This window comes from Sturnira hondurensis, unplaced genomic scaffold (assembly GCF_014824575.4).
Source record: "Sturnira hondurensis isolate 20B ecotype Veracruz unplaced genomic scaffold, ASM1482457v3 Scaffold0021593, whole genome shotgun sequence".
Classification (NCBI taxonomy): Eukaryota; Metazoa; Chordata; class Mammalia; order Chiroptera; family Phyllostomidae; genus Sturnira; species Sturnira hondurensis.
Window position 1 is genome coordinate 338,913 of NW_028094224.1, and position 27,953 is coordinate 366,865.

The 27,953-nt window shown below is 45.9% G+C and overlaps 2 protein-coding genes across 6 annotated transcripts; both read right to left on the bottom strand.

Annotated features, from left to right (window-relative positions):
* Positions 1-201: 201 nt before the first annotated feature.
* Positions 202-11,473, bottom strand: ZKSCAN8 (zinc finger with KRAB and SCAN domains 8). Of its 3 annotated transcripts, XM_037033046.1 has the most exons (7): positions 11,263-11,473; positions 9,552-9,651; positions 6,684-7,192; positions 5,977-6,118; positions 4,115-4,203; positions 3,697-3,820; positions 202-3,031 (listed from the first exon to the last, which is right to left on the bottom strand). In XM_037033046.1, exons 3-7 carry the CDS (start codon positions 7,098-7,100, stop codon positions 2,073-2,075), a joined length of 1,731 nt encoding a protein of 576 aa, XP_036888941.1. In that variant the 5' UTR covers positions 7,101-7,192; positions 9,552-9,651; positions 11,263-11,473; the 3' UTR covers positions 202-2,072. The 3 variants fall into 3 exon arrangements, with proteins under 3 accessions (XP_036888941.1, XP_036888942.1, XP_036888938.1); XM_037033047.1 differs by lacking the exon at positions 9,552-9,651 and having other exon boundaries at positions 6,684-7,189; XM_037033043.1 differs by lacking the exon at positions 9,552-9,651.
* A 6,551-nt stretch (positions 11,474-18,024) lies between these two features.
* Positions 18,025-26,017, bottom strand: ZSCAN16 (zinc finger and SCAN domain containing 16). Of its 3 annotated transcripts, none has more exons than XM_037033061.1 (4): positions 25,242-26,017; positions 24,281-24,404; positions 20,635-21,134; positions 18,025-18,190 (listed from the first exon to the last, which is right to left on the bottom strand). In XM_037033061.1, the coding sequence occupies exons 1-4, from the start codon at positions 25,614-25,616 to the stop codon at positions 18,149-18,151; spliced, it is 1,041 nt and encodes a 346-aa protein (XP_036888956.1). In that variant the 5' UTR covers positions 25,617-26,017; the 3' UTR covers positions 18,025-18,148. The 3 variants fall into 3 exon arrangements, with proteins under 3 accessions (XP_036888956.1, XP_036888957.1, XP_036888955.1); XM_037033062.1 differs by having other exon boundaries at positions 18,025-18,175; positions 25,242-26,016; XM_037033060.1 differs by lacking the exon at positions 18,025-18,190 and having other exon boundaries at positions 20,018-21,134; positions 25,242-26,014.
* Positions 26,018-27,953: the final 1,936 nt, after the last annotated feature.

Sequence of the window (27,953 nt, forward strand, 5' to 3'; positions counted from 1 at the left end):
GGGCTTTTCTGTAGGTGCTGAGTCACCCTTCTTCACATTCACCCAGTATAACACTGATCTCTCTGGTCATATTTTCCCTCTGAATTTCTGCCGGATTCTACACACATTCTCCCATATCCACCCAAGGTGATGTGTGCACAGAGGCGGCACTGGCCTCAGGCAGAATTAGTCTCTGAGAGTAAGGCACAACTGAAACAGAGCAAGGATCTGGAGACAACCAGATTTATTAGCTTCTGGTTTCTTGAAATTTCAAGTACAAGGGAATCAGGAATGATAATCCACAGAAGAGAGACAGAGAGACAGAGGGGAGGGGGTGGGAGAGAGACAGGGAGAGAGAGAAGAAAAGAAAGAACATACACCAAAATAAACCTCTTTTTACTGGCATAAAAAATAAAATGGCAAGACAACTGGAAGCACTGTCTTGAAAAGTTCACCAAGGGAACTGGGATGATGAATGACAGTGAGGACCAGTAATAGGTGTAGGTAAACTTGGTGTTCGCAGTGAAGGTAAGCCACAGGGCAGGAGAAAGGGTATTACATGGAGTTTATGAAATCAAAGGGGGATCTCTCTGATGTAAGATTTTTATGACTGATTTTTAAAAATATCAATCATAAAATAGTAAGTGTTACCCCTGTTCAGAATAGTCACAGTGCAAAGTTATGTAACTTTTCTTGGAGTTTTCAGCAGGACTTTTTCCTCTTTTTCTGAGTAGGATTAATGGAATTGATTCCCATTATGAAAGATGACTTTGGAATTCACCAAAAGTTACTCAATTCCAAATCTGGTAAGTGGGTAATCGAACAGTCAAAAAGGACACGTGATTCTAAAGCAGAGTACTCCTGTGTGGTTTATCAGATGGGGCATCTGCAGCAGTGGTCACCGCAACAATAGCACCACTGGAGCAACTGCAACCGCCCAACTGAAAGGACGATGCCTGTGTGGGCACGTGAGCCCTGATGCTCTGTTAAACCAGCTTCTGAGATGAAAGGCAGTCCCCATGGCAACAAGTTAAAGGTTGTCTTTGCTGGACTGCAGGTGGGATGTGAGAGGTCACTATTGTGACATATAAACTCATGGCAAGAAGCAGATGAAGACAGAGGTGCTGGCCAGCTGAAAAGGGGGCCCAGAGTGATGACAAGAGGACCGACCACCTGCAGGAGTGTGCTGGCCCAGATCAGAGCGGCGAGCGCACATTCTGGGCAAAGACTGTCACGTCTTCCTCAAGCCTGTCTCCTCCCATGTGACACCCTAACTAGGATGGTGTAAAACATACACCTATACCAGAGCGTGTAGTGTAGAGGTGTAAAGAGCCAGATGTCACCACAAGGGACAATCACCCACACTCAAGAGCAGCCGGGCTGTCCGCACTCACCTTTCTCTGCAGAGTCCCACAACCCTCATGGGGCCTGGGGCCGGACAGGGACATATGGGGTGTGGGATGACTCCGTGGAGTCAGTGGAGGTGATGAAAGAAAGGAGTGCTGTTCTGAGTTTGCGTGAGAATATGAGTTTCCACAGACCACCAGGAACATCAGAATAAAATGCACACTTAAGCATTAATACATTGTGTCTGTAAAAATTTCCCTAGAACTAGAATTTTAGAAAGCTAAATACAAATCTAAGTCACGCAGAGGCTGCTTTGAACTCTAAAGCAGCCTCCTAGGTAGACAAGGAGTACATGTGTCCCTCCTGGGGAATAACTGGGGAGGGGTCCTGGGGTGGGGGCGGGAGAAGCAGAGGAGCCAGGAGAAGCCTTGCTCGAACCTACAGCTACTCACCCAGAAGACAAAGTTAGGTGCCTCCAGCCACAAACAGCTTGCTCTGATGCTCTTTAAGCATCTAAAGGGTACCCTGGGCCATCGGCCACCTCCCAGGACAGTCAAGCTAATCAACCTGCATCGAGGTTACTCAGGAACTACTCAAGAGCTATTCTAACTGCCACCACTATCGATACTGACCCTGTATCAGGTCGCAATGATGATACACTTTCTGCCTTTTTACTGCACTGAAAGGACTGTCACCTGCATGTGGTTAATGTTGAATAACGACCAAGCTATGACTCAAGTTTTCCCCTAAACGCCTGTGGATTCAGGTTTTTCTCCACTGTGGATTCTCTGGTGTCGAATGAGACTAGACCTCTGAATAAAGGCTTTCCCACACTCACTACACTGATAGGGCTTCTCCCCTGTGTGGATTCTCAGATGCTGAATGAGGCCAGTGTTCCCATTGAAGGCTTTCCCACATTCTTTGCATTTATAGGGCCGCTCTCCAGTGTGGATTCTCTGATGCTCAATAAGGCCTGACTTCTGACTGAAGGCCCTCCCACACTCATTGCATTTGTAGGGTTTCTCCCCAGTGTGGCTTCTCTGATGGCCAATAAGATGTGAGCTCCGCCTGAAGGTTTTCCCACACTCATCACACTCATAGGGCTTCTCTCCTGTGTGGATTCTCTGATGTCCAATGAGATGTGAGCTATGACTGAAGGCTTTCCCACACTCGTTACATTCATAGGGTCTCTCCCCACTGTGGATTCTCTGGTGCAGAATAAGGCCCGCACTCTGACTGAAAGCCTTCCCGCACTGGTTGCACTGATACGGCTTCTCCCCAGTGTGGATTCTCTGATGCAGGATCAGGCCTGTGTTTTGACTGAAGGCTTTGCCACACTCCTTACAGTGATAGCGTTTCACTTTGTTGTGGATGTCCTGATGGGAAAGAAGGGCTGACCTGTAACTGAAGGCTTTCCCACACACGCTGCACTGGTAGGGCTTTTCCCCAGTGTGGATTCTCCAGTGGCGAACGAGGCCTGAGCTCTGAGCAAAGCTCTTCCCACATTCATCACATTTGTGTCGTCTCTCCTGAGTGGGGTTTCCCCGTGGCCTGTCCAATCTGCCCAGGTCTTGGGCTTCTCCATGCTCAGGACTCCCGATAGCATCCCCGTTGCATTTGGCAGTTCTTTCTCCATGTAGTTGGACTCTGGTAGATATGACCTGTTTCGAAGCTAATTCCCTGTTCTCATTCCTGGCCTCACCACCTGAAATAAAAATGTAATAAATAAACATCAAGCCAATGTCACTTCCTATTCCATCTGTTAGGAAAAAGGAAACGAAGATAGGGGGAAAGGAAAACACACAGGGAACAGCTACAAGAAATGCAAAGCTTCCATCTGCCTCCAAAATGACTTCCTGACAGGGGGAGGTGGGTGGTGCAGGTCAAAGCCAAGTACCACCAGCTACCGGGGAAGTAGTGCCATGAAAAAGGTTATTGGAAGGTGGACTAAAAAAGGTTTTTGGAAGGGGTCAGCTGAGAAGAAGTGGAAGCCAGGGAGTGGGAAGGAATATGGATGACAAAAAGATCTAATGAGTGGGACAGAAATGGAAAAAAGCCCCAGTCACTGAAAGGGAGGAGAACAACCGGCCTAAGTGAGAACAATCTACACAAACGTCTTATGAGAACTGGGGATGGAAGCAATGCGTGAAGTAGGGGAGCACTGAAAGAGTCAGGTAAGTCCATCTGGGGTCGGAGAATGAAAGTTTCACTTTAGACCTCAAGAAGTCTCAACATTTCTCTGTGGATCCTGAATTTAAACTCAAGTACATGTTTCAGAAAGCTCACAATCAAGTATACATAAAACGCAAACAAACGAACAAACAAAAACCCTTAAGTGATAATAATAACAACCACCAGAGGTCTCCTTACCCAAGGTGAACACATTTCTGTAATTCTCTGGCCTGTGATCTCTATTCAGATCCTCCTGGGATGGAGCAAGAAGCCACTCCTCTCGAATCAGGGACACAGCCATGTCTTCAATCTTCTCCAAAGTCTGAAACAAAACAAGCAACCATCCGAGGACCGGGATTGTCGCACACCTCAAACCCAGTCTCAGAGACCCACCAGAGTAAGAGAGGATTAAGAGCTGGGGATGTACTGTATGAAGGAGCTGAACAGCTGGGAAGAAGAAAATGTGCCAAGTCAAGGATTAATCTGTCTCTACTCAAAGTAATTTTGGGCAAGTTCTGGATGAGTACCACTACAGGCAGTCTATACACAGTGGGTCAATGTCACAAACAGGATCAAGGACAGGTACAGGGTTTCAGTGGGAAGGAGCACAACTCACCTGGAACCCTGCTGTAAGAAGCGACGCTGCCACCTGGTCTCCAGGACTTCCTTCCTGGGAAGGGGTGGGACTCTGAGATGTGGATGTGGCTGAGGAGGAGAAAGGAGCCGTGATGGAGGCCAGCCTTGCTCTGTACTTGTGGAAGCCAGCAGTAACCCAGCCTAAATTACCTGTATTTCCATAGGAGTGCATACCCGAGATTGTGCCTGTCAAATGCTGGTAGCCTGGGCACTGTGCCCACACCTATGGTGGTCCACAAAACCCCTGTGCTTTGACGTTCCACTCAGTCTGCAGTGCAGGTCAAACATACGAAGTGCACGGTTTCCCAACAAGAGCTGCTGTAGTCTCTCCCCTGACCGCAGCTGCAGTCTATCCCTGTGCCTGTCAGGATCCCTTCAGGTCCTGGTCTCTCAGCAATCTGTCTGTAGTTACTCCGCTACCTTCCGAAATGTCTACCAAAACTGCCAGTAGCTGCCTCCTACAGACACCAGACAGTGACAAAACCAAAATCGGCAACAGGCCTTAGAACTTCAGATGAGAATTTCATTCGTAGTTGAAAATGTTTCTATATATTTTCTCTAGAAATATTAAAATTCCATCTATATATAACAAACTACTATAACCTACATAAATAAAAACATAGTAAGTGCAGGGCAAGTATGAGATTAGACTAAAATAATTTATTCTATAAGAAAGCAAGGCCTCAAAAAATGATGGAAAATGTCAAAAGGACATAGGAGCCAGACTCTCTGGCAAATCTGAGACAGTTTAAGCATCAAAATAAACATAGTAACAGAATATTTATGGTATAAAATAAGAATTGAGTCCATACTAATAAATTAAAAATAATAAAATAAAATAGGGAGAAGGGAACAGTCTCCATTACAATAGACAAATAAATGTAAAAGGAATAACAGAGTTAGAAAATTGTCATTTTGCAACTGTCTTAGTAATCACCAATTTAGTGAAGAAGCACCAATTAATACTAAAACCAGTATTTGAGCAACAAGTGTGATGAGGACCAGGCTATTTATGCAGACTCAAGAGTAACTTCCCACAAATTACTTTAAAAAAAAAAAATTTTATTTATTTATTTTTAGAGAGAGGGGACGGGAAAGAGATAGAGAGGGAGAGAAACATCAGTGTGTGGTTGCCTCTCATGTGTCCCCCGCTGGGCCTGATGAGCTCAATCCACTGAGCTACACCAGCCAGGGCAGAAATTACTTATTAATTATAAAAAGAAAAATGGTAACTTTACTGCCAATTAACCCAGCAAGAATAACCTTAACCAAGTCATCAAACTTATCATCAGCAATAAATGGACAAATACCTGCTATAACCCTGAAGAGAACACAACCTCACTTCCGGGTGTTCCTGCCGAACAGACACAACTGAACCTAAACATGAGGAAACGCCATAAAAATCCAAATTGCAGCCACTTTACAAAATAATTGACCGGCACAGTTCAGAAATGTTAAGATCATGAGAAGCACAGAAAGGCCGAGTAATGAAGGTGGTGTCTTGGACAAAAGCACTGGAACCACTGGCAACATCTGCAGGTGAACTGTGGACAAGATGAGCAGTGTGCCAGTGAGGCATCTGACGGGGTGAGGAGTCACGATGAAACTGGACCACCTCAAAAATGCCTTGTTGCAAACACGTTGGGATAACAGAAACATGAATACTCAAAATTCGCCAATTCTTTAATTTGCTCATGAGTTTAGCCTTGGGACTGACAGTCCATATGTGAAACTCAGACAAACATTTACACCAGAACCAAGAACGGTCTGGAGAGATTGGTTCCTAGGAAGAAGGTGGGGTTCCTTCCTTCTTCCGCCTCTTCAGTGAAATCGGCTCCTCACCTCTGTCTCGGGGCCCAGGGAGCACGGGAGCCATGTGCAGGGTTTCCGCAGGCTGGAGCTGAGCGTCCGGGGGCTCTGGTGCAGGTTCCGAGTGCACGACCTCCTCCCAGGGGACCCTGTGTCCGTGTGCACGAGCTGGGATCTGGACACAATGGGCAGGTACATTAGGAGGAATCCCTCTGAGAAACGAGGTGAAGGTGTGAGAGGACCAAGAGCACATTTACGGGGCACGTGCTGCCTTCCTCCATCAGCAACGTGCACAAACATGTCTATTGGCATGGAAACCAAAGGAAAGGATCTGCTACGCCCTCCCTGGGCCCAACAATAACACTCTACACTCCCAAGGTTGGGGAAGAAGGGCAATGAACAGGAACAGAGCAGGGCTACTCAGTGGAAAAAAACTTCTGATGAGGAAGTAGGACCATCTAACTTCTGATGGTCTCAGATCTACCTTTAATGCTTGGGTGTCCCTGAAAAAGTAATTTCAGCTCTCTATGCATCTGGCAAACACGAGCAGTAACAGAGTACAGGCGTGTTAGGAGGATAAAACATGGATTTGTAACCTTAAAAAGAGAACTGTCAACACAAGCCATGCAACACCATGTTTTCCTCTGAGAGCAGAAACTCCTGGCCAGCGTTTATGCCCACCACCTTCCACCCAGCCTCCAGGAACCCCGGGCCCAGCACACACACCTCCTGCTACTTACTGGTCGTCCCAGTACATCAATCTGCCTCTCCAGATCCTCCAACAGGGTGACCACCTCCTCCCCACTCTCCAGATGATGCTCCTTCACCAGGGCCTGCAGCTCTGTAGGCAGGATGCTCAGGAACTGTTCCAGCACCAGCAGCTCCAGGATCTGCTCCTTGCTGTTCAAGTCTGGCCTCAGCCACTGGTGGCAAAGTGCCCGCAGCTGGATCAGGGCTTCTCGGGGTCCTTGGGTCTCCGGGTAACACAGCTTCCTGAATCGCAGGCGGAAGAGCTCTTGGCCAGGAGGGCTGTGTTCACCTCGACTGGATTCCTGGTCCCAACCATGATCTTCCTCGACCTTGACGATTACAAGGTCCTCTTCTGGAGCCTGGCTGGGTGGGGATGGGGCTAAACACTTTCTTGATTCTGCAGCCATGTAGGGCTGGAAGAGCTCAGGAGACTTGTTCCCACTCCCTTCTTATCTTCTTAAGAGAGAACCGTCTGAGGGCCTCTTCTTTAAGGGGACTTCTTTACAAGAGAAAATGACAGTGTTAAGGGAAGTCAAAGGTCATAGTGACTTATTAAGACATCTTAACAAGCTCCCTACTCTGCCGTGGACTTCACAGCTTGGCCATGCATAAGTCTTCCCCTCCCATCTTCCAGAAGCAACCCCTTAACTCGGTAGCCTTTTCTCATACCAACTTATCTGTTTTCACTCCTTAGGGATGTAGACTTGGGTAAACAAAGTCAAGAAACTAGGTGCACTGCATCTAATTAAAGTTCTGGTCCCCAGAGCTGCTGACTCAACTTCTTTCAGTGTTGCTATACTAGCTGTACTGCTTCTACATACTTTAGCTCTCAACCTGTCCTCACTCTCAACAGATGAGACTAATTTCCAAATAGTTCAACTCAAAGTACTGTCAAGGACTGTCCTCCACCTAACATTCGTTATCCTGCCTGGGAGCCTGTCTTCCCTCCGACCTCAAGGCTAACTTCTACTGTGGACCTTATCGCCATCTTTTCCTCTTCGAAACACTGGTCCTGCATCTCCAAGGAACCTGGATCACTACCTGCAAACCCAAAGACTAGTCCCAAACCCTCATGACCTTCCAGAATGTTTTATAAATAAAACCATACAGGATGAGGCCTTTGGAGTCTGGCATCTTCACTCAGTGTAATACATCTGAGATCATCAATGTGGTTGAATGTTATCAGTATGTTTATCTGTTCTCCAGTTAGACATCTCAGTTGATTCCAGTTTTTGATGGTTACAAATAAAGCCACTATGAAGTGACAGAGTCAGTTTACTTGAGTAAATATCCAGCAGCAACTGTGGTAAGCTTCATGGTAAGTGATGTACAACTTTATAAGACACTGTCGAACTGTTTTCCAAAGTGGCTGCGACACTTCACATTCCTCTAGAAATGTGTGAGAATTGTAGCTGCTCTGTATCTGGACCAGCACCTGATACTGGTTTTTAAAAAAATTAAGATATTCTAATAGGCACATAATGGGGTCTCACTATGGTTTTCATTTTCATTTCCCTACTAATAATGTTCAGCATCCTTTCATGGGCTTTTTTGCCATCTGTATATACTCCTTGGTGAAATATCTGTTCAAAACTGTTCTTTTTTTAAAAAAATCAGGAACTGTTTTTAAAATTCTACTGCAGAGCCCTTTACTTTAGCTCAGTGAGTCTCGACTGAGGGCAATTGTACCCCTTTCACCAAGAGACACTTGGCAACGTCTAGAAGCATTTTTTGTTGTCACAGCTGAGAGGAAGGGGTGCTACTAGTATCTAGTGGATAGAGGCCAGAGATGCTACTAAACATCCTACAATGCAAAGCACAGCCCAAAAACGAAGTGTCCATGCCAAGGCAATAAACCCTGGTCCAGCTGAAACCACTCAAGTCTTATTCGAAAGTCTCAGCTTGACTATTACCTTTTTCCACAAGGCTTCTCTGTTGTCCCCACCCTGTACCTTCCCCCCGGCCCCCCACCAAGCAGATTATAGGGCTTATTCTTGTCTAGGTATTCGTCTTGTGGCTCGAACTCAGGGTTTATCATATTGTGTAGAGCACTGGAACTGTCTGCCCACGGTCATGGTTTTCTTGGCAAATGCCTGTTGGTGGCAGTGAGCTTTTTCTTTTTTTAAGCATGGACATTATACCATTTTTGTTTGCCAGAAAGATCATAATAGCAGAACAGCACACAATGGACTGAAGAACATAAGTGAAGGCAGAATATCCAAACACAGAACCACAGACCTACAGTCCACAAGCCAGAGAATGGACAGGTGCTCAGAAGGACAATCTGAGTTTTCAGAGCAGTGTCTCCACCTTCCAGGCTTTCTTTTGTTGGGGAGGGTGGGATGTTGGTTCAGTCTCTACAATCTAATGAAAACAGAGAACTTCTCCCAAGAAAAAAGCCCACAGGCATAAAAGTTTATATTCAATTTCAGCAGAGTTCACAGACCTGACCCCCACCAAGAACTCCAACAAGGTCATGAACCCCTACTTAGAAAAGGGAGAGAATTGGAAATTATCTTTGAAATGAGACAAGGCTGGGAACAACAGTTTGGAGAGTAAACTACAGATAGCAAGAACCAAGAAACAAGAGATAAGTTTCAATCTGGTGATTGACATCAGAGATTAAGGGGATATTTCATGGAATAGTGAGATTTTAGGGAAGAGTGAATTTGGGAAAGAGGAGGATTTAAGACAAGGGGTAAGTAAGTTTGTTTTGAACAGACAGGATTAACATTAATAATTTTAAAATAATTTATTTAAATGATCAATTATAATTAATAAATTCTTAAATTTTCTTAAAAGAGTCACCTATAGTTTAAAAACTTGAAAGGCTATCACCATGGGACATGCACACTGACCTTTCACTGTTTTGAACAGGATGCTCCAGAGTCCCAGTTTGACCACGTTTTCTTTTGAGGGTTTTTTTTTAATTCTCATCTGACGATATTTTTTAAATTGCTTTTAGAGAGAGAGGAAGGGGAGAGAGAGAAACATTGATACAAGAGAGAAGCATTCACTCATTCACTAGTTGCCTTCCATGCCTGAATCAGGGATCAAATCTGCAACCTTTCAGTTTTAAGATGAGGCTCCAACCATCTGGGCCACCCAGCCAGGGCTTCTTTTGAATTTTCTTAAGGCCAGTGCTCACCTTTACTGAACAACCAGCCATGTTCTCCTTAAAATTAATCCTCATCAATACCAACTACAAACTATTTCAATATTAAGGGTGTACCATTTAAGAACTTTATATTGTTGGTATGTTAAAACATTAAATTAAAATGTTAATATCATATTAAATAGTCTCAACAGCAAAGCTTTGATGGAAGTAATTTATCTGGTCTGTTCACATTTTATACTAAATCAACAAACAAGTATTGTCCTTTCTTTTTAGTCTCTTCCCCTCTTGATCAGTTTTTGACCATTCCAATCTATAACGAAGCTAATATGAAAAGATACACTACAAACTTAATCTGCTGTGTGCCTTCCTCTCTGTTTGTGCACACACACCAGTAGTTAAGTTGGGAAGCTCCTTGTGGATAAAGACGGCTTCTTGAGCCTCCTTTTGACACCCCTGATCATTTTATTGATTCGGGACATTACAACAGTCAACCTTTAAGGCTTCTTCTGACCTCAAACCCTATAATCCTGAGAACTACTGAGGGAGCAACTTGGCCTTTTAACTGCATTACTTTTTCAATAGATGCAGAAGAAATATTTTCTTCTTTCAGACGAATTAAGTCTAGTTTGGGAACTAAAAATAAAACAGGAGACACTTTCCAGGTTTATAAGATCAAGAAGAGGTGCTCTGCTGTGTCTCTGGCGGCACACACTGAATGCTTTGGCGCTCACCGCACTTCACGCTTAATCACAACAGAAATTCAAAGTATGTCTGCATTTGCTACAACAGTGGCTACTGCACAAACAAGCGTCTCTGACCAAGCGACAAAACCTGAGTCCTGTTTAGCGAGGGTGGCAGTACAAGTTGCTCACAAGCGACCCAAACGGCACCTGCTTCAGTGAGCTCTTCTAACAGCGGAGGGATTCTGAACAAGGCTGAACTCCACACTGCCCCAAGGTCGCCAGAAGTGTTTCATTTTGTACAACTGTCCAGCCAACGCCACCATTTTCTGAATACTGCACTACAAAGAGCAGAATAACTTCACGACAAAGATAGGTTTTCAGGAACAAATGGGGCTTCTCAGAGCAAAATATATCTTTTTAAAACATGAGAATCTTATAGTGACGGAAAAGCAAAATTGCTGCATAAAAGCTATTCACTTGGTGGATACACCTGTAAAAAGATAATGTGGGGGCCGTCTCCTATTTTAAGACAACAAACATGCTTGACTGCAAGTAACACCACTAATCCATGATCGATGAAGAAAACACCCCCTTATAAAAGGTTCCCTCCTGAAAGCTGAGGGGCGTGGGCGCCGATGCAGTCCGGCGGTGGCGATCCCCACGGCCTGGGCGCCACCCGGCCCCGCCCCGCTCGGACCCTTAGGTTTGTCCCTGGCGGCGCCGCTCTGGCCACAAAACGCCCTCAGGCCCAGGCCGAAGGGTACTCACCGCGAGTCCTGCGGGCGGCCGGGGTGGGGAAGGGAGGCTGCGGGAAGCAGAGAGCCCTGGGGTTAGATCGGGGATTAAAGGGGTGGAAAGCTACTGCAACCTGAGCAGGCCTCTACGGCCGCAGCTTCCACACCAGCCGGGGGACAACACCGGTCAAAGCGCATTTTGCCCATTGGCATTTCCGGTAGCTCTCTAGGAACCCCGGTGGTCTGAAAGCTCTATGGTCGGCGCCTCGGGCTCCTTCCGCGCCTGCGCCTGGCTGGGGCCGCGGGCTCCAGAGCAGAGGTCCGAGCACGGACTCGGAGGCGAGGGACTCTGGTTCCCTGGGCTCCCTTCAGGTTGGTAAGCTGGCCCCTGTTGCCAGGTGTCCTTTCCAAATACATACCTGGTCCTTGAGGAATTCCTGTTAATCGTCGCTCATAGTATAAAATGCACCTAGTAAGAGTACACTTTACACTATTAAAATTAAAAAATAATTCACTGAATGTAACTTCTTCACAGATCTTCCACCACTTCCCGTTTCAACGATTTACACTGGTTTACAAAACCCTGCGTTTGCAATTTCGCCTTTTTAACCCCTAAATCCAGGGTTAAATAAGCCTCAGTAGTTGACCTTGGTTTTAACACCAGAGTTCGGGAAACCGGTGTTCATTCTTTATATACTCATTGTATTAGTCTTAACTTTTCAGACTAAGTAGGATCTCAGGGGTGGAGGTTGTGAAAAAATGTCTTTTGCTTTTGTTGTTTTCGTCCCACATTTTTATTCCTTCAGCACCTTTCCTAATCACCCATCTCAGCGCTCAGGTGCGCCCCCACTCTTCACCTTCATTTCCCCTTTCCATTTCTGCCCATGGCCACAGGAAGGTTTCCGCCCAGTCCCCAACGCTACCCCAGAAATTCCTGTCCAGGTATTAGTTCTGATTTATTTTTGAGGGTCCTGTCACCTAAACACGGAGAAGTTTCAGCGCTTCTAGACTCTCAAATCACTCATTTTTGCCCTTCATCTCACAGCTCCTGACTTTCATCTGGTGCTAGACTAGAGCTCTGTTCCTGTTTTTACATTAAAAAAATAATTTTTAAAACCCAAAGTTGTAGTTCAGAAGTAAAATAGCATCATGATCTTCACAAATATTTTTCAAAAGGCACTAATGATAACATAAAATTGAAAAAGTTGACTTCATAAAAATTTAAATAATCTGCTCAACAAAAAATACCATTAAGAAAGTGTAAAAAGGCTACAAACTGCAAAGGACTTGCAATACATATTTTTGACTGGTATTCAGAATATAGAAAGAACTCTTATAATTCAGTCATAAGACAAACCAACATTAACAAAGAATTTATTACACACTTTACAAAAGAATATATATGAATGGCCAATAAGTACATGAAAGTGTACTCAACATCATTGTTCATTAGGGAAAGAGAAAATCAAGACCACAGTGATGTATAACTGCTAACATCACAGTGACTAACAATATCAAGTGCTGATGCAGATGTGAAGCGATGAGAACCACACACTCACTACCAGTGGGAGTGTATTGCTACGAGCAGTTCGGAAAAATGGCAGTTTTTAATGAAGTAACACCTACATTATGACCCGCAGTCTCACTCCTAGGTATTAACCTAAGAGATATGAAAAGCTAAGTCCAGGGCAGCTTCATTCATGGTAGGACCAAACTGGACAAACCCAAAAGGTCATCAACAGGAAAACTGAGTTATGTTCATACAACAAAATGCTAACCAGACATAAAAAGGAGCTACTGATAGATGAATAATTTGCATGAATCTCAAAAATATTATGTGGTCTTGTAAGAACATGTTTAAAAATAAGTAAAATTAATCTGTGGTGTCAGAAGACAAAAAATGTTTATCTTTGATAGGGGTTGTGGTTACATGGTTGCATACATATGTAAAAATTGAATTAAAATAAAAAAGTAAAAATTAAATATACTCTCAGGATTATGGTGTAAAAAACACCAGACCACACTCCTCTCCAGAGATGACCACTTCAACTCTCTCCTTCTACTGTTATTAACCTTCATATTTATTTGTAAATAACATGCTAAGACTGCCATTTCTTGATTCTCTCTATATAGATAATCTCTATTAATCCACTGACTTCCTAATGTGGAAAAACAAGCATTTAATTCTAATCCACTACTGGAATTAGCCACACCAGGGGTTAGAGGACACATTTTAAACTTCCCAGAGTAGCAGGGTCCAACAATAGCCACCACACCAGAGCACAAAAAGAGTCACACAAAGTAACTACTTTCTGGTTACTGGTATTTTCCGTATTTGTATAAGCAGGGGACATGTTTCTAATAAGACACCAAGTATTTTGCCTACCTAGGGCCTCAGAGGTGTTCCCAGATCTTCCTATGTAGTTTTGAACTTTAGTTTCAGAAGGACCACTTTATACATGGTATATGAAATGGCACAGTAATTCTAGTACTTTGTAATGACTCCTTTTATGTTCTTAAAAACTAACAAGGAGCACTGGCCAGTGTGGCTCAGTTGGTTGGGTGTCCTCATGCAAACCAAAAGGCCACCGGTTCAATGCACATGCCTGGGTTGCAGGTTCCGTCTCAGGGGACCCATGGGTAATTTTCTCCCTCCCTTCCCCTCTCTGTAGAATAAAACAAAACTTAAAAACAAACAAAACAAACAAACAAACAAAAACCTAGGGAAGGGCTAAGAGCTTAAGTGGGTCACGATAGTCAAAATTTGCTGTGTTCAAAATTAAAACTGAGGAATTAAATATTCTTTAAAATAAGAACATACCCATTACATGTTATATAACATATTTTGTGGTATTTAACTATATTTTTCAAAACAAAATTAAGTCAGTGAGAGGAATGGAGTTAATTCAGTTTTGCAAATTTCTTCAACATGTCATACAAGGTGGCTGAACTCACATCCTTCTTCAGTATCACACGTTTGCTCACTGTCCCCTCTCTAAGGGAGCTTCCCTCTACTCTCCACTTCCCTGAACCTACCCCTTCTGATTTCACTTTAGTCAGAAAGCCTTCTTTAAGAAACCAAAAGTGGGGTATGTAAAAATGAGAAAGTAGGAGAGAAGGTGGTACACAGGAAAAAGCATGGCTTGTTTCATGTTCACGTTGGAAGAGTGACATATATATCTACTTCCTCTCCCTCCCCAAAACCTACTTACATGACTGAAAGACTAAAAAAAAAAGAAATTATTTTCTGGCACAGAAGTTAATGTGGCAGAAGACAAAGAGTAGGCCAAAAAGTTTGAGGAATTTCTGGAAAAGGATCAGCAACTGGGATTACAGATTGTTGGAGAAGCAGAGGAAATTGCTATGCAAGCTCCCAAGGCCAGGGGTGCATCTCCAGAGAAACCCTTGAAAAATTCGACCTCGGGTCAACAGCTGCAAAGGACAAGAGAGGGCCGTTCATCTAAGAAATGCATTTGGGACTGTGAGACAGCTCCCCTTTCTAACTGGTAGCTGGGGCTTCTGTCCTCTAGTTATGACTTGATACCTGAAATAAGTTGGGGGTGGGGGTAGCTTTACTAGGAAAATGGAGGCTAAGAGAGAAGCACAGGAAACCTGGAGATGACTCTGGACTTCTGCAATAGAACAGGAGAAATAGACAGCACTGCCTAAGAGGGAGCACACTGAGGCTTTCCACTCCAAGAAGGCGGCTCTTGTTGTGTTCATTGTGTAGGTCCCCAGCCAGTGAGCTTGCTCCCTATCCCCTCAGTCTAAGGGAAGGCCTCCCTGCCTGTAGCCTGCTTATCTATGACCTGCAGCCAGACTTCCCACTGGGGTAAGACCAGCAGCACAAGCAGCCTCCTACAGGTACAAGAACTCACACTACCTAGATTGAAATGAAACCTAGGTACCAGCTCGGGGTTTTGTACCTAAGTATGAACAGGCACCAGCACTGGAGGACATTTCATGAAAATCAAGAGCAGAACATGAAAGAGTAAGATTTGCTAGCCTCATAATATGGGTGGAGTGTGTAACCTTATTTTTGTTCTCTGGAAAGGATTATATAATATAGGACTTATTTATCCCTTGAATGTTTGGTAGAATTCTCCAATTAAACCAACTGGAACTGGGATTTTTTTCCTTTTTCTTAAATTCAACTCCCCATTAAAACACCATTGGATGTTATTAATAATATCACCAACTGCCAAGTCATACAGTCTTAAGAGGCTTCCTTAATTTATCCTGACGAAATGTGGAGATGAAGGAAAAACTGTGAGCCAGCAGATTTCTCCTTTAAAATGTTGTTCTTCTCCATCAATAAAAACCACCACCCTTAGTTCTAATTCCCTCAGACCTGCATTTCTGTTGTCTTGAGATGGCCTTTCTAACTCCAGTCCACCCAGACGGGGATCACTGCATTCATGTTCCTTAAATGTCCTTATCATTCCCTCAATTACCGACCCTGAGGGCTCCTTATCTTACTAAAACAAACTAAACTTCTCTATTTGCCCTTTATTTTTTTATGTGTATATATATTTATTTCAATTCTCACCTGAGGATGTTTTTTGATTTTAGAGAGAGAAAGGGAGGGGAAGGGCGGGGAGAGAGAAACATTGATCGGTTGCCTCCCATATGCACCCCAACCAGGGATGGAACCCACCACCCAGTCATGTGCCCTGAGCAAGAATCAAACCTGCAAACTTTTGGTGTCCGGGATGATGCTCCAACCTACTGAGCCACCTGGCCAGGGTTATTTCTCACTGTATTTTTAAAAATAAAAAAAAATTTAAAGAGAAAAAAAATCAAAATAAAACATGACAGAACATTAGAATCTAAATCATTAGAAGTATCTAAAGGAAAAATAGCTGACATCTCCTCTAACCCCCAAAAGCTGTTACCTAGAGTGTTGTGAAACAATTCTCCGAGGATCTCATACTTCTCCAAGTCTTCTGGCAAATTTTGTGATTCCCTTTGCAAAGATGTTTGCATCTCTCTTGAAGCAGATTTGTTTTCCAACCAGGCTAATGAAGACAATACCTTCCTTTGGGCAAAGACTGGGTTTTGTAAGCTTGGGGTTCCTCCGCCGAATGCAAACCCATGGTGTGAGCAGCACTCACCTGGGCACCCAAGTGGCCCCTGTTCACTTTGAGGCCAAGGGGAACATGAAGCTCACGATGCTTGTGTCATTAAACAAAGACCTTTGTCTCTGGCACAGGAGTTTAGTGACTTCTGCAGTATCCACCAAACTGTGGCAAACTTAAATCATTATCTTGCAAATACCATAATATCTTCACCATTCTCACATACGAGTGATCACTGTTGGCGTGGAGTGTACCCTTTTCCTTTATATGCATGAGTCCCACACATAATCACTCACATCTTTACATATGTAGCTTTCTTCCAAGAAAGATGGAACACAGTGTTCTGACATTGCTTTTTTCTATTGTTACTCTATTGTATTCATGGCTGAGTAGTATCTTGTTCCACCAGCAGCATCCCTGCCTGCCTCTCACAGCCTTCTAGAACGCTCCTCTCCCTGGGCCCTGACACGCTTCCCTACGGCTCTCCAGTCAAAGCACTTGTCTCATTGCTCCAGACACTGGCCTATTATTCTAATAACACATTTCTCTCACTTCTCAGATATATCAGTCTATGTGTTATCACATTCTGTGTCACGTTAGTGGCTACTGTTACATTTGCTCTTCAAATAGATTATAAACTACTTCAGTTTAGGCGTCCAATATTTATTCTGAGATTTCTGAGTTCCAGCTTGGTGGCCCTTTAAATATACAAATATGCCACACCTTTCTGAAATGGTGGTTTGATTCGTTTTGCCAATTAGCCCAACTTAGTCAGCGTGACTCACCTTCCCCTTCCCCCGTGATCTGTCCCTGTGCACCATGACCCAGCTGCCAAGCGCCAAGTGAAGCTCAAGGTGACGTCAGTGTTTTCATTCTTCACGGTTTCTCCTGTACCTGTGACCTGCACTTTACTTTCTTCACAGGGGCTCCAGAAAAGTGACAGTTGGTTAATGAGTCTCATTTGCATTACACGGATGGCAGGGGAGAAAGACAATATCTAACTAAAGACTAAGTTTTTTACCTGCATTCTCACACTTACTCATCGCAACCACCCAACTGGTTAACCGGGGTGGTGGGCCCAGGACCCGAATCCGAATCTGAAGGATTGTAGCGCCGGCATGCTTCACCCTCCTCTAGCCCCGGAGTTCCCTAAGGGGCGGATAATTTCAGAGGCCAGTTTTCATCTCCCTTCGTCCGCGAGATGTTGCCAGGTCCCAAAGCAGTGACTGACGGAGACCCCGCGCCCTCGCTTGTGGGACCCAAGGCCACGTACGCCCGGCTGCCTCTCCCTGGAGCCCGCCCCTGCCCGGACCCTCACGGGAAGCGCAGACTGGCCGACCACCGCGGGATCCCGGGGCAGGGAGCTACGGACCGTGGCGGAGCTTGTCCTCGGTCCCTTTCCGCCCCGAGTAGAATCCTGGAGGGTAGGCAGGTCCGAGGTTGGTCCACAAACCCGCTACCCGACAGCGGATGCCCGCACTGGACCCGCTCTTCCTCCAAGTCCCCGCCTGGGTCTGGCTCTTGCCCAGGAGGGAACCCCCGCGTTTCCGGACGTGGGAAAGGCCCGCCCCTTTCTCAGCGCTCTGGCCTCCGTCCACTTCCGGTGGCTAACAGACCCAGAGCGCAGAGGCTTAGGGCGGGGAGGGAGATTGGGCGTGATTGGGGCTAGCTATTTAGGGACCTCAGAATGGTGGTAATCGTGAACGGCACGGGAATTGTTTTAAAACAGAGACGGTGGCAGCAGCCAGTCCGTGTACAGCGGCACGTCCGACAGCCCAGCGCCCGGGACTGAGACAATGTCCTCGAGACCCGGCACCAGAGACAAAGTTTTTAGTTGAGTGGTCACTGTTGAAGGACTTCTTGACTAGACTGTAAGAATTCATGCTTAGGATGAACGTGTAGTTAACAGGTTCAGCACAGGTAACAATGGCAGTGTGTGCTGTGCACCTGAGATGTGTGTGTGCATCTTTGCATGGCTTCTGTCAGGTGACCCTGTCAAACATGGTTGATGCCAATTTTAGAATTACTCGCCATTCTCTTGTTTTCCTCTCCTTGTGCCTTTCCCTCTACCCTTGTTCCCGTTCTTCCCCTTCCGTCTCCTCCTCAATGGTGTCCCTACCCCCAGAGCCTGCACATGCCTCACTCCCCATTTCCTCCCTTCCTAGCAGTTGGCTCCTCACTCAGAACCAGTTCACCAGCATACCTGTCTGCATCTGTGAGCTGTCTCTACCAATCACACCTGTCCAGCTAGTTCAGGAAAACTGCCATCTTTAAGGGAGTTCTTGCCTCCCTTAAAAAGTCCCTCCCAAAAGATGGGAGAACATGTATGTTTTTTACACAACTATTTGAATAACTGCCTTCCACATTTGGGGTTGTTTCAGAGCAGGTACAGCCCACCCAGGATGGCTCTGCTAGAACCCAGTGGTTCTGATTAGTGTCTGATACACGAGCTCTTCTTTTCAACTGGTCACACCCTCCCCACCAGTTTCCTGTGGGTTCTACAGGCCTGTGAAGACAGGGCCTGCTCTTGCCTGGTCATCCTTTAGCCTCTTGCCTCCCTTGTCTCATGCCTGCTGTTATCCCAGATACAGCTGGACTCTCCTCTCCTGCCTACATCCTTCCAGAGGTCCCTGGCCCCAGAGTGTTCTGTCCCCTGACTCCTATCATCGCCTCTCTGGTCACACCGGGTAATGGACACTAGGGTGGCACTTCGGAATCAACACCAACAGTAGCAGACACAAAACACACAATGCAAAAAGTAAGTGCGTAATTGTCTTTTAATGAGAAATTAGGTCACTCCCTGGTCATTCTGGTGCTGGCTGTTCCTGGAACCCGTGGGTCCTAAGAGTTGGACAATGCTGCAAGTTTGAAGGTGCCGGGCCCGTGGCCACAATTCCCATCACATGACTCAGTTCAAGTCCATAGAGTGCTAACACATCTCACAGCACTGGTGTCCCAGGCCTCCCACTCTCCTGCTGGTGTAGGTTACCTGACAGGGATGCTACCTCGATTATTACGATTAATTACGATTATGCTCTTCATAGAAATGAGATAGTAACTTAAGTTTTCAATTTAAATTATTAGGCTGTTACTATAATTATTAGTTTAATAATGATCTTCCTCCAATTAGAATAAACCCTCTTTTTATAGCCAAAAAGTGCCATGATTACTCAACTGTTTTCTTCTGGAGTGTCTTTTACTTCCTGCTGCTACTGCTGCCTCCTCAGGTGTCTCTGGCTGTCTCCCTGAACTCAAGAGTCTCAGTGTCAGAGCTGGAAGGTATTTCACCTGTGGTTGACTGGGACAGCAGTGCCCTTTACAACTCACTGATGAAAACGGTCTCGGTCTGTGCTGTCCAACACAGGTGCTGCTTGCTGCACGTGGCTACTGAGCCCTGAAACGTGATGTCACCAAGGAAATGAACTTCCCATTCTCCTTGTGTTCAGTGTGAATACGACCGCCTGTGGGACCAGCTACCACACTGAGGAGTGCAGCTCCAGACCAACCTCTCCCATGTGCCTCAGGTTGCAGCCGCAGTTTCCGGCCCTTTTCGTCTGGAGGAGCACATGAATTAAGTACTGAAACTCTGCAGCACACCAAAAAACTTTTTTTGCTGATCTGACAAAAAATGGGTATAATTTTGATTCATTCGTACCAGGCAGCTATTGTTGTGTTGGCTGTTGTCATTTTTTTGACAGTCTAAGGGAAATGAGGTCAGTGCCCCTGACTAAATAGGTACTGCATGTTTTAAAAATTTCTGTCACACAGCAGTTGAAAATCACTGGTTTGTATTCAGAAGAGAAGCCACATGTCTGGAGTTACGGATCCCGAGCACACTCATTACACCCCCTGTTGCCTGTGCTGGCAGCTTCTACTCCTCACTTACTGCTTTCCTTCCCATTTTGTCTTCTTTAGCCTGCTGACTTTTCTCATGGTTTCCTTTTTTTTTAAATCATTGGCAAAGAAAAAACTGCATAACATGATTATATCCCCCACTGAAGATAAAAAAGGAATAAATATGTAGGTATTTAGGCCATTATATCAACAATGATGGTAAACAAATTGTATTATTTTAATTTCAAAAGCACTTTTCATCTATTTTAACATAGTGACATATCTGGCACCTCACAGAAAGGAACTGAAATGCCCTCGCCTGATTCTGTGACCAGGGAAATTTTTAATGATGATCGAAGCTTTGACTTCATTCAGGATACTCGTAAGGTCTCTGATTAGACCTGAGCCGCTAAGGAACTGGTGTTTCTGACTCCCTCCTAGTAGAGTCTTTTTGCTGCATGAATTCTTTGATGTCTAATAAGGGCTGAACTTACCCGAAAGGGCCTCCCGCACTCCTCGCACTCGTAGGGTTTTTCACCTGTGTGGATTCTCTGATGCTGAACAAGACCTGAGCGCCCACTAAAATCTTTCCCGCACTCGTCACATTTATAGGGCTTCACTCCAGTGTGCACTCGGTGATGTCCGACGAGATGTGAGCGTTGGTTGAAGGCTTTCCCACATTCATCACATTTATAGGGTTTCTCTCCAGTGTGAGTTCTCCTGTGCTTACTAAGGGCTGAGCTGTGACTGAAGCTCTTCCCACAGTCATCACACTTGTAGTGTCTTCTTTCCCCCTGTCGCCCCTCTAGCCTGCCCTCCCTTTCATCTTTGGATTTGGGACGCTGAGGAATGTCTTTGTTCACTCTGCTGGCAAAGAAATGTCTTTGTTCACTCTGCTGTCTTTGTTCTCTCTGCTTCCTGAGAAATTCCGTGTCCTTGGGCATGGAATCTTCTTTCCAGGATAACTCTTCATTCTCAGTCCTGGTTTTATCACCTGCAACAAACAGGCCCTATTTTAGGTTTGAGAAGCAAAGAGCCTACGGAAGACAGAACATACAAGTGTTACAAATGTTTTATTAAAAATTGAAAAGTCACACAAATTGAGGTATTTGGCACCATCTAAAGATTATGAAGATAAAGGCGAGGCAGCAAGAGGCCCGGGAGGAAGAGAGTAGCAGGATACAATATTTGGGAATAGATTAGGAAGAGAGGAAAAGACAGAAATGTGGATCCAGGGGCCACCTGGCACACCTGTGCAAAGGCAGAGTGGGACATGGGAACCGGGACTACAGACACGCCCAGGACAAATAAGAGGGGTGTAGGAGTAATGTGGTGAGCAAGGGCCATCAGAGGGAGAGGGAGAAGCGGGAGGGGATAGTGGGTGACCACTATCCCTGTGCCTGTGCTGGACTGAATCCTTCCTTCTGAGATGATCAGTCCTCACCTGTGTTCTGTCAGGAAAGGCTACTATGGCTGACTCTTCCCTTGGTTTCCGTGACACCCGCTTCTGCTTTTCTGTCTCCTACGTCCTTTACAGAATCCCCTCCACCCAAACTTCACTGAGGCTTTTTCACTGTACTGTATGTTCTTCCTGGTCAGCCTTGGCTATACCCATGTGTTCTGTCATCTACCCAGATGACTCCCAAGTTTCCACCTCCTCCTACACCTTTCTCCCAGATTTAGAACATTAATTTAAACTATACTGCCTGCTGGGTTTTACTTATTTGGATGTTTCACAGGCACTGCAATTTCACAATATAAAAACTGAATTCAGCCCTGGCTAGTGTGGCTTTGTTGGCTGGAGTGTTACCCTATACACAAAAAGGTTACAGGTTCAATTCTGGGTCAGGGCACACATCTGGGCTGCGGGTTTGGTCCCGAGTTGGGGTGCATGCAAGAGGCAACCGATCAGTTTCTCTCTTGCATCACTGTTTCTCTCCCTCTCTCACTCTCCTCTCTTCTCTCTAAAATTGATAAGCTTATCCCCTGGTGAGGATTACAAAAAAAAAAAAAAACTCCACAAAAAACAAAAGCCTGTATTCATGCCAGCTCTTCTTCCCACACAGATACAGGTGGACCTTGGAGATAACTGCGGTTTGGTTCAGACCACCACCATAACGCAATGACTGCAATCAAGCAAGCTGTAACATTTTTGCATGATTTTGTAAATCATGCCTTCTATTCATAAAAAACACATCTGTGAAACACAATAATACTAAGTGCAATAAAATGAAGTCTGCCTGTACAGCCCCTTGTAACTTTTCTTTCTTGCTGATGCCATTATCTGCCAAGTTGCCCAGACGTGGACTGTATTAAAATATGCCCCCCCTCCCACATATCCAATCAGATTATTCATTCTATAGTAAGTATTCTTGATTTCCCCCTTTTCTCTCCCCAGCCTCACTCCTGCTCTGGTGGACCATCTTCTATATTTGAGAGTGCTCTTCCCGACCCTGGTATGAACATCTTTCCTCTCTACTACAGCTGTTATTTCACTTATAGACTTCAGAAAATAGAGAAGAAAATGATCTAATTATCTTGAAGTATCCTTTGTCTACACTGACGTATAATCCTTCCAATCTTTTCCTATGTCATTTTTAAGAAATGGAATCATGGACAGTGGTTTTTGTGTCGGCCACTTCTCTACGTAAAACACTGAAACAGACCTCCACCTGACAGCCTGAAGTTTGTTTCCTCCACATGGTGCTCAGGGATCTTCACCACTGGCCTTCGATTTTCCCGCCCACAAAATTCTCCACATTAAACCCGACTCAGAGCAGGTGCTTCTTTTGGGGTGTGTGACACTCTTCTGCTTCTTTCCCCTACGGTCCTCTCTGCCTGGAACACCCCCCATCTCAGCTCACAAACACTGATGCCCCTCACGGGAAGCTACCCGAAGAACTCAAGCATCTTATTCTCTCAGGTACCTGGTACAGAGCTCCTGCTCAACAAATAGTCAATGAAAAGAAGGGTCCACAGAATAGGGTCTCAACCTCACCTCTAAAGCCAACAAAAGCCAACAACAGCCAACACTCCACATTAAAGCACTAATTAAATTATACATGTGAATGATGTGCCCTCCAGATATTGGCCAGAAATATCTTAGCATAAAGTAACTTTTCAGATGAGACAAACCACCAGGCAGGGAGGGCACAGAGAATTCTGTGAGAATTCTGGGAGAGAATTCTCTCCCAGAGAATGAGAGAGTCACACTGGGAGATTCACAGCAGTGAGAGTGGAGTCAGGGAGGTGTCATAGACACGAATGTTTCCAAAGAGGGCTGGGGCACTGGAAGCAGAGTTTGGGTGAACCAGGTGCAATCTGTGTCCTTTTCAGTACAGCCTGAGGATGCACGAGACACCCTCATTTTAATTAGTGAGCAACTTAGTGGGATGGGGAGCAAACCACAACCCAAACCCCGTCAGCCTGACTTGCAGACACAAATAAACCAAACGCTTCCTTTGCTGACTGACTCTTCCTCTCTGCGCCACTTCCTCCAGTGTAGGGGTGTGTTACGGATTGAATTGTTCTCCCACCAATTTATACATTGTAGTTTTCACTCCACTGGGGCTGTATTTGGAAAAAGGGTCTTTATACAAGTAATTAGGGGTAAAGGAGATCATAAGGGAAGGGCCCTAACCCAGCAGGTACAGGAAGAGAGAGACACTGGGTGTGGGTGGGCACAGCGAAGAGGCCGTGTGGGGACACATGGGAGCCCTCACCAGAGGAGCTCCTTGGTCTTGGACTTTCAGCCTCTGACACTGTGAGAAAGCAGAGTTCTGTTGTTGAAGCCCCTAGTCTGCAGTACTCTGTTCCAGCTGCCCTCACAGACTAACACAAGAAGTCATGCAAGTCCCACTGCTCAAAATGGAAATGTAAGGTGAGCCGAAGACAGAATCACCAGATACCAACAGGTATTAACTTAAGTATCATTCCCCCACTGGTTAGGCCAAAGAATGCTTTTAAATCTAATGAAAAACAAAAATTAATTTCCAGGATGGGGTAAGGGTAGAAGGGGGATGACATCTCCCACAGGGAGGCAGAGGACAGGAGGGAAAGCTGGAAGGAGAAGGTGATGGTGAGCAGGCTCCTCTAATGAAGGACATGACCCTCCCCTCATACTCCGAAATTGCTCCTTACCATTTGCCTGGGGCTCCTGCTGGGTCTTCTTGGGGAGGAGCTGGGCAGCCAGTGACTCATGTGGCCTCTCGGAGGGGGCCAACTTCTCCAGGAGTTTGTCCTGTCTTCCTGAATGGGCTTGGACCTGGGAACAAGGAAGCATGATTGGGCTCATAAGGTAGATTTTTATGAAAGAACTGCAAGAACTCCAGAGAAAAGATCAAAATGAGCATCTTCCAGGGACCATGGACGTAGAAAAAAGTATGAATTCTTGTTAAGCTGCAAATGGCAATAATGACTAAAAGTGGAGAGAACCCTAGAGGCTAATCTCCACTGTTCTGGACACCGAGAATGATACTCGGTGCCTCTTTTCACAGCGATGTGCTGAGGTCCGGGATCTCAGTCCTGCACCTCGGTATGGAGACCACCAACTGGGCGTTCCTCTGGTCATTGCTGACCAATGCGACAGCCACCAGTACAATGTGGTTACTGAGCACTTCGAACAGGGCTAGTAAGAACCGAGACCTGCAAAGTGTAAAATACATGCCAAATATTGAACATAATACGAAAAAAGGTAAAATACTTCAATTTTACACTGATTACACATTTTAGATTACCCAAAGCATACTATTTAATTCCACTTGTTTTTATTTAAATGGGGCTCAAATTATATTTCTGTTGGACGCGCTGTTCTGTAATATCCTTGACATCCACTAACCCCAAGCTGAGTACTCCTCCGGGAAGCGAGATTTCTTATTATAAGGTAGCTCACCCTATACGTGTAGAAGTTAGATAATTCTGTTTTCTTCCTCTAACTTCTCACTAACAGCTTCAGTCTGACTTACTGTGCCCCGCCCCCCAGCCTGTTCTTCTCCAGGGTCATACGTTAAGTAACTCGGGCTGTTCTTCCAGTTGCCTTTTCTTGGCGGCTCCACATGCCCTGCCCCTCACTGCCCCTCACAGCCGAGATGCCCCTTCCCACCTGCTCCGGGGGTTCATCGAGCTCCCTCTCCAGATCCTCCAGCACAGCCACAGCCTGCTCCCCGGTCTCGGGGCGCTGCGCCTGCACCCACGCTCGCAAGTCCGCGGGCAGGATGCTCAGGAACTGCTCCAGTACCAGCAAGTCTAGAATCTGCTCCTTCGTGTGGCGTTCCGGCTGCAGCCACAGCCAGCAGAGCTCTTGGAGCCGGGTCAGAGCCTCCCGGGGCCCCGGGGTATCCCGGTAGCAGAGCGTCCTGAACAGTTGCCGGCAGAGCTCCCGCCTGGGCTGCCCGGTGCAGCCCCAGCCCCCGCAGCGCTCTCCTTCCTCTGCAGCTGCCTGGCCTCGCTGTTCCCCGGAGGCCAGGGCAGTGGCCATTCTGTGCTGACCCTCTGATCAGCCCTCTACTTGGGATCGGTTCGTGGAGAACCTTAGACTCTCGTCTCAAAGAAATAACGAGCGGCTGGGAACCCCAACGCACCGGGACTGCCGCGAGGGCACAGGTCCCAGTCTAACTCAGCACAAGTCAGACCTCCGGTCTGGCGGACTCTCAGGGGCAATTGTGAGACCGACACCCGGCTGGGGGTGGGGGTGGTGGGGGTTGGCTCGTGCTGACCCGGGACCACTCGCAGCCGCGGTCCTCTCCGGGAGGTCACCCGGTGCTCCCCACATGCCAGAAGCGGGGAAAGAATGTCCACTCACTGCAGCCCCTGCCCAGTCCCTACCCAGGACTCACCCAGGACCCGGACCTGTGCCCCATGTCCCTGCTGCGGCTCCAACACTCCCCGCCCCAACCCCTCTGGGCACAGAAAGGAACCAGGACTGCGTGTCCTCGGTGGGCGGGGATAAAGGCCGCGCTCCAAAGACCAATCGGCACTTCCTGCCGCTCTAGGAAGCCCGTCTCGGCGGCAGCCCCTCCGGCGGAGGACCCAGCCGGGGTCCATTGGCTGGCTGGACCATGGGGCTGGCGAGCAGTTTTAAAAATCTTTCCCCCTCTCAAAGTCTTTCCAGCTTACTCATTTAAAAGGCAATCTGTATAAGGAAAGCACTCACAAAGTTCAATATTTAAAGAGTAAGTGTCCCCTAGCACCTGATTTCGACCAGCTTTTCATAACACGGATCATCCTCACAGTTTTCTACATAAATGACAGCATTTTCGCTCCTTTCCCCCTCTTACCAGTTGATTTGGGGGACTGTACATAAAAGACATCCTCGGTCTTGCTATTTTTTAAACCACATAACATTCAGTTGTATGTGCCACAAACCTCGATAATCATCATCCTGTTGGTGTTCCTGTAGGTTGTTCCAAACTTTGTCTTTTCAGGCTCAGCCTCAGTAAATGTCTGTGAGCAACACGTTTCTCATTTACAACGGCCGACCCCCCCCCCCCGCCCCGCACACATTCCAGAAACAGAATTACCAAGCAGGGTACCCGCATCTATGCTTTTAGGGCCAAGTTACCAAACATTGAACCCACTACGATGCCACTTACACACTTGTCAACACATTACATTTTCACCTTTGCCAATCTGATGGATGAGCAATGCTTTATTTGCCTTCCTCACACAAATATTTATCACTCAGCCACTATGCCAGGCACTGTTCTGGAAGCTGCAGCTACAGGTTAAAGCAAAACAAAGCTCTTTCCTTCATGGGATTTCTGTGTAACAGACAGATGGGGAGGCAAGCAATAAAGAAAAATGGAGTGTACTAGATGGTGGATGTCAGTGCTAAGGAGAAAAATGAAAGAAATACGGGATCTGTGATTGGAAACATGGGGGGGGGTGGGCACTGAGGCCCCCACTGACAGTGACACTGACACTGGAGCCATGCCTGGGAGCACTGGGGCATTTGGAGGGAAGGTGTTTCAGGGAGAAAGACAGTGAAGGCAAAGGCCCGAGGGGATGCATCTGGGGCTGTGGGAGCAAAAAGACAGCGGGCAGTGGAAAGGAGATATACAAGGGCCTTGGGTGAGGACGAGGTCACTGTTATTTACTCCAAGATGGAAAGCCATTGGGCATTTCCATCTTGGAAATGACCAGACCTAGGTACTGAACAGGTTTTTCTGGCTGCTGTGTCAAAAATAAACTTGTAAGTGAGGGGTCTGGGCAAGGGCAGAGGTAAGAGGCAGGCTGGGAGGATACTGCTACCTTGCAGTGGGGCAGACCTGCCTAAGCTTGACATAAAACCCTAAGGACACAACTGAAAAGCCATAAAGGAAAAGCTAGGTACAACTGGTGATGCAAAAATTTAGAAAATTTGAATGAAGAGAATAAAAGTCAGAACATAAGCTCAGAGTAAAACATGCCACAGATCTAAATGACACAGGGCTGACCTTCCTAATATGCCAGTACCTCTTATAAAAAAAAAGAAAAATGTAACTAAGCTGATAGAAACATCACAAAGAATTTAAGTAACCATTTACTTATAGAACACAAATATTAATAGACAAAAATGGTGAACACTATTTTTGTAAAGGAACTTGGAAAGTCAGATTGTTTGTGAAATATGCTGATTCTTTTTTTTATTTTTATTTTTTATTTACCTATTTCTTTATTATGTTGATTCTTAAAGAGTTGCTATACTTTTCTATTAGGAACAAAACAAACCTATGTGGGGCGCGACTGTCACCTCTGCTCCAAGATGTGATCGCCCTGGGAATCAGCAGTCTAGTCACTCCACCTCCCCCTGCATACCCGCCCCCCGCCGCCCTGC

What these genes read in the sequence shown, in the direction of transcription:
- ZKSCAN8 (XM_037033047.1), bottom strand. Translation starts at nt 7,100, where the DNA reads ATGGCTGCAGAATCAAGAAAGTGTTTAGCCCCATCCCCACCCAGCCAG. An exon ending in CCCTGGGCCCCGAGACAGAG is followed by an intron (nt 4,204 to 5,976) that starts GTGAGGAGCCGA and finishes TCTCCTCCTCAG; the next exon opens with CCACATCCACATCTCAGAGT. An exon ending in CAGAAATGTGTTCACCTTGG is followed by an intron (nt 3,032 to 3,696) that starts GTAAGGAGACCT and finishes TTTTTATTTCAG; the next exon opens with GTGGTGAGGCCAGGAATGAG.
- ZSCAN16 (XM_037033060.1), bottom strand. Translation starts at nt 25,616, where the DNA reads ATGGCCACTGCCCTGGCCTCCGGGGAACAGCGAGGCCAGGCAGCTGCA. An exon ending in TCGATGAACCCCCGGAGCAG is followed by an intron (nt 24,405 to 25,241) that starts GTGGGAAGGGGC and finishes CCTTGTTCCCAG; the next exon opens with GTCCAAGCCCATTCAGGAAG. An exon ending in GCAGGAGCCCCAGGCAAATG is followed by an intron (nt 21,135 to 24,280) that starts GTAAGGAGCAAT and finishes TGTTTGTTGCAG; the next exon opens with GTGATAAAACCAGGACTGAG.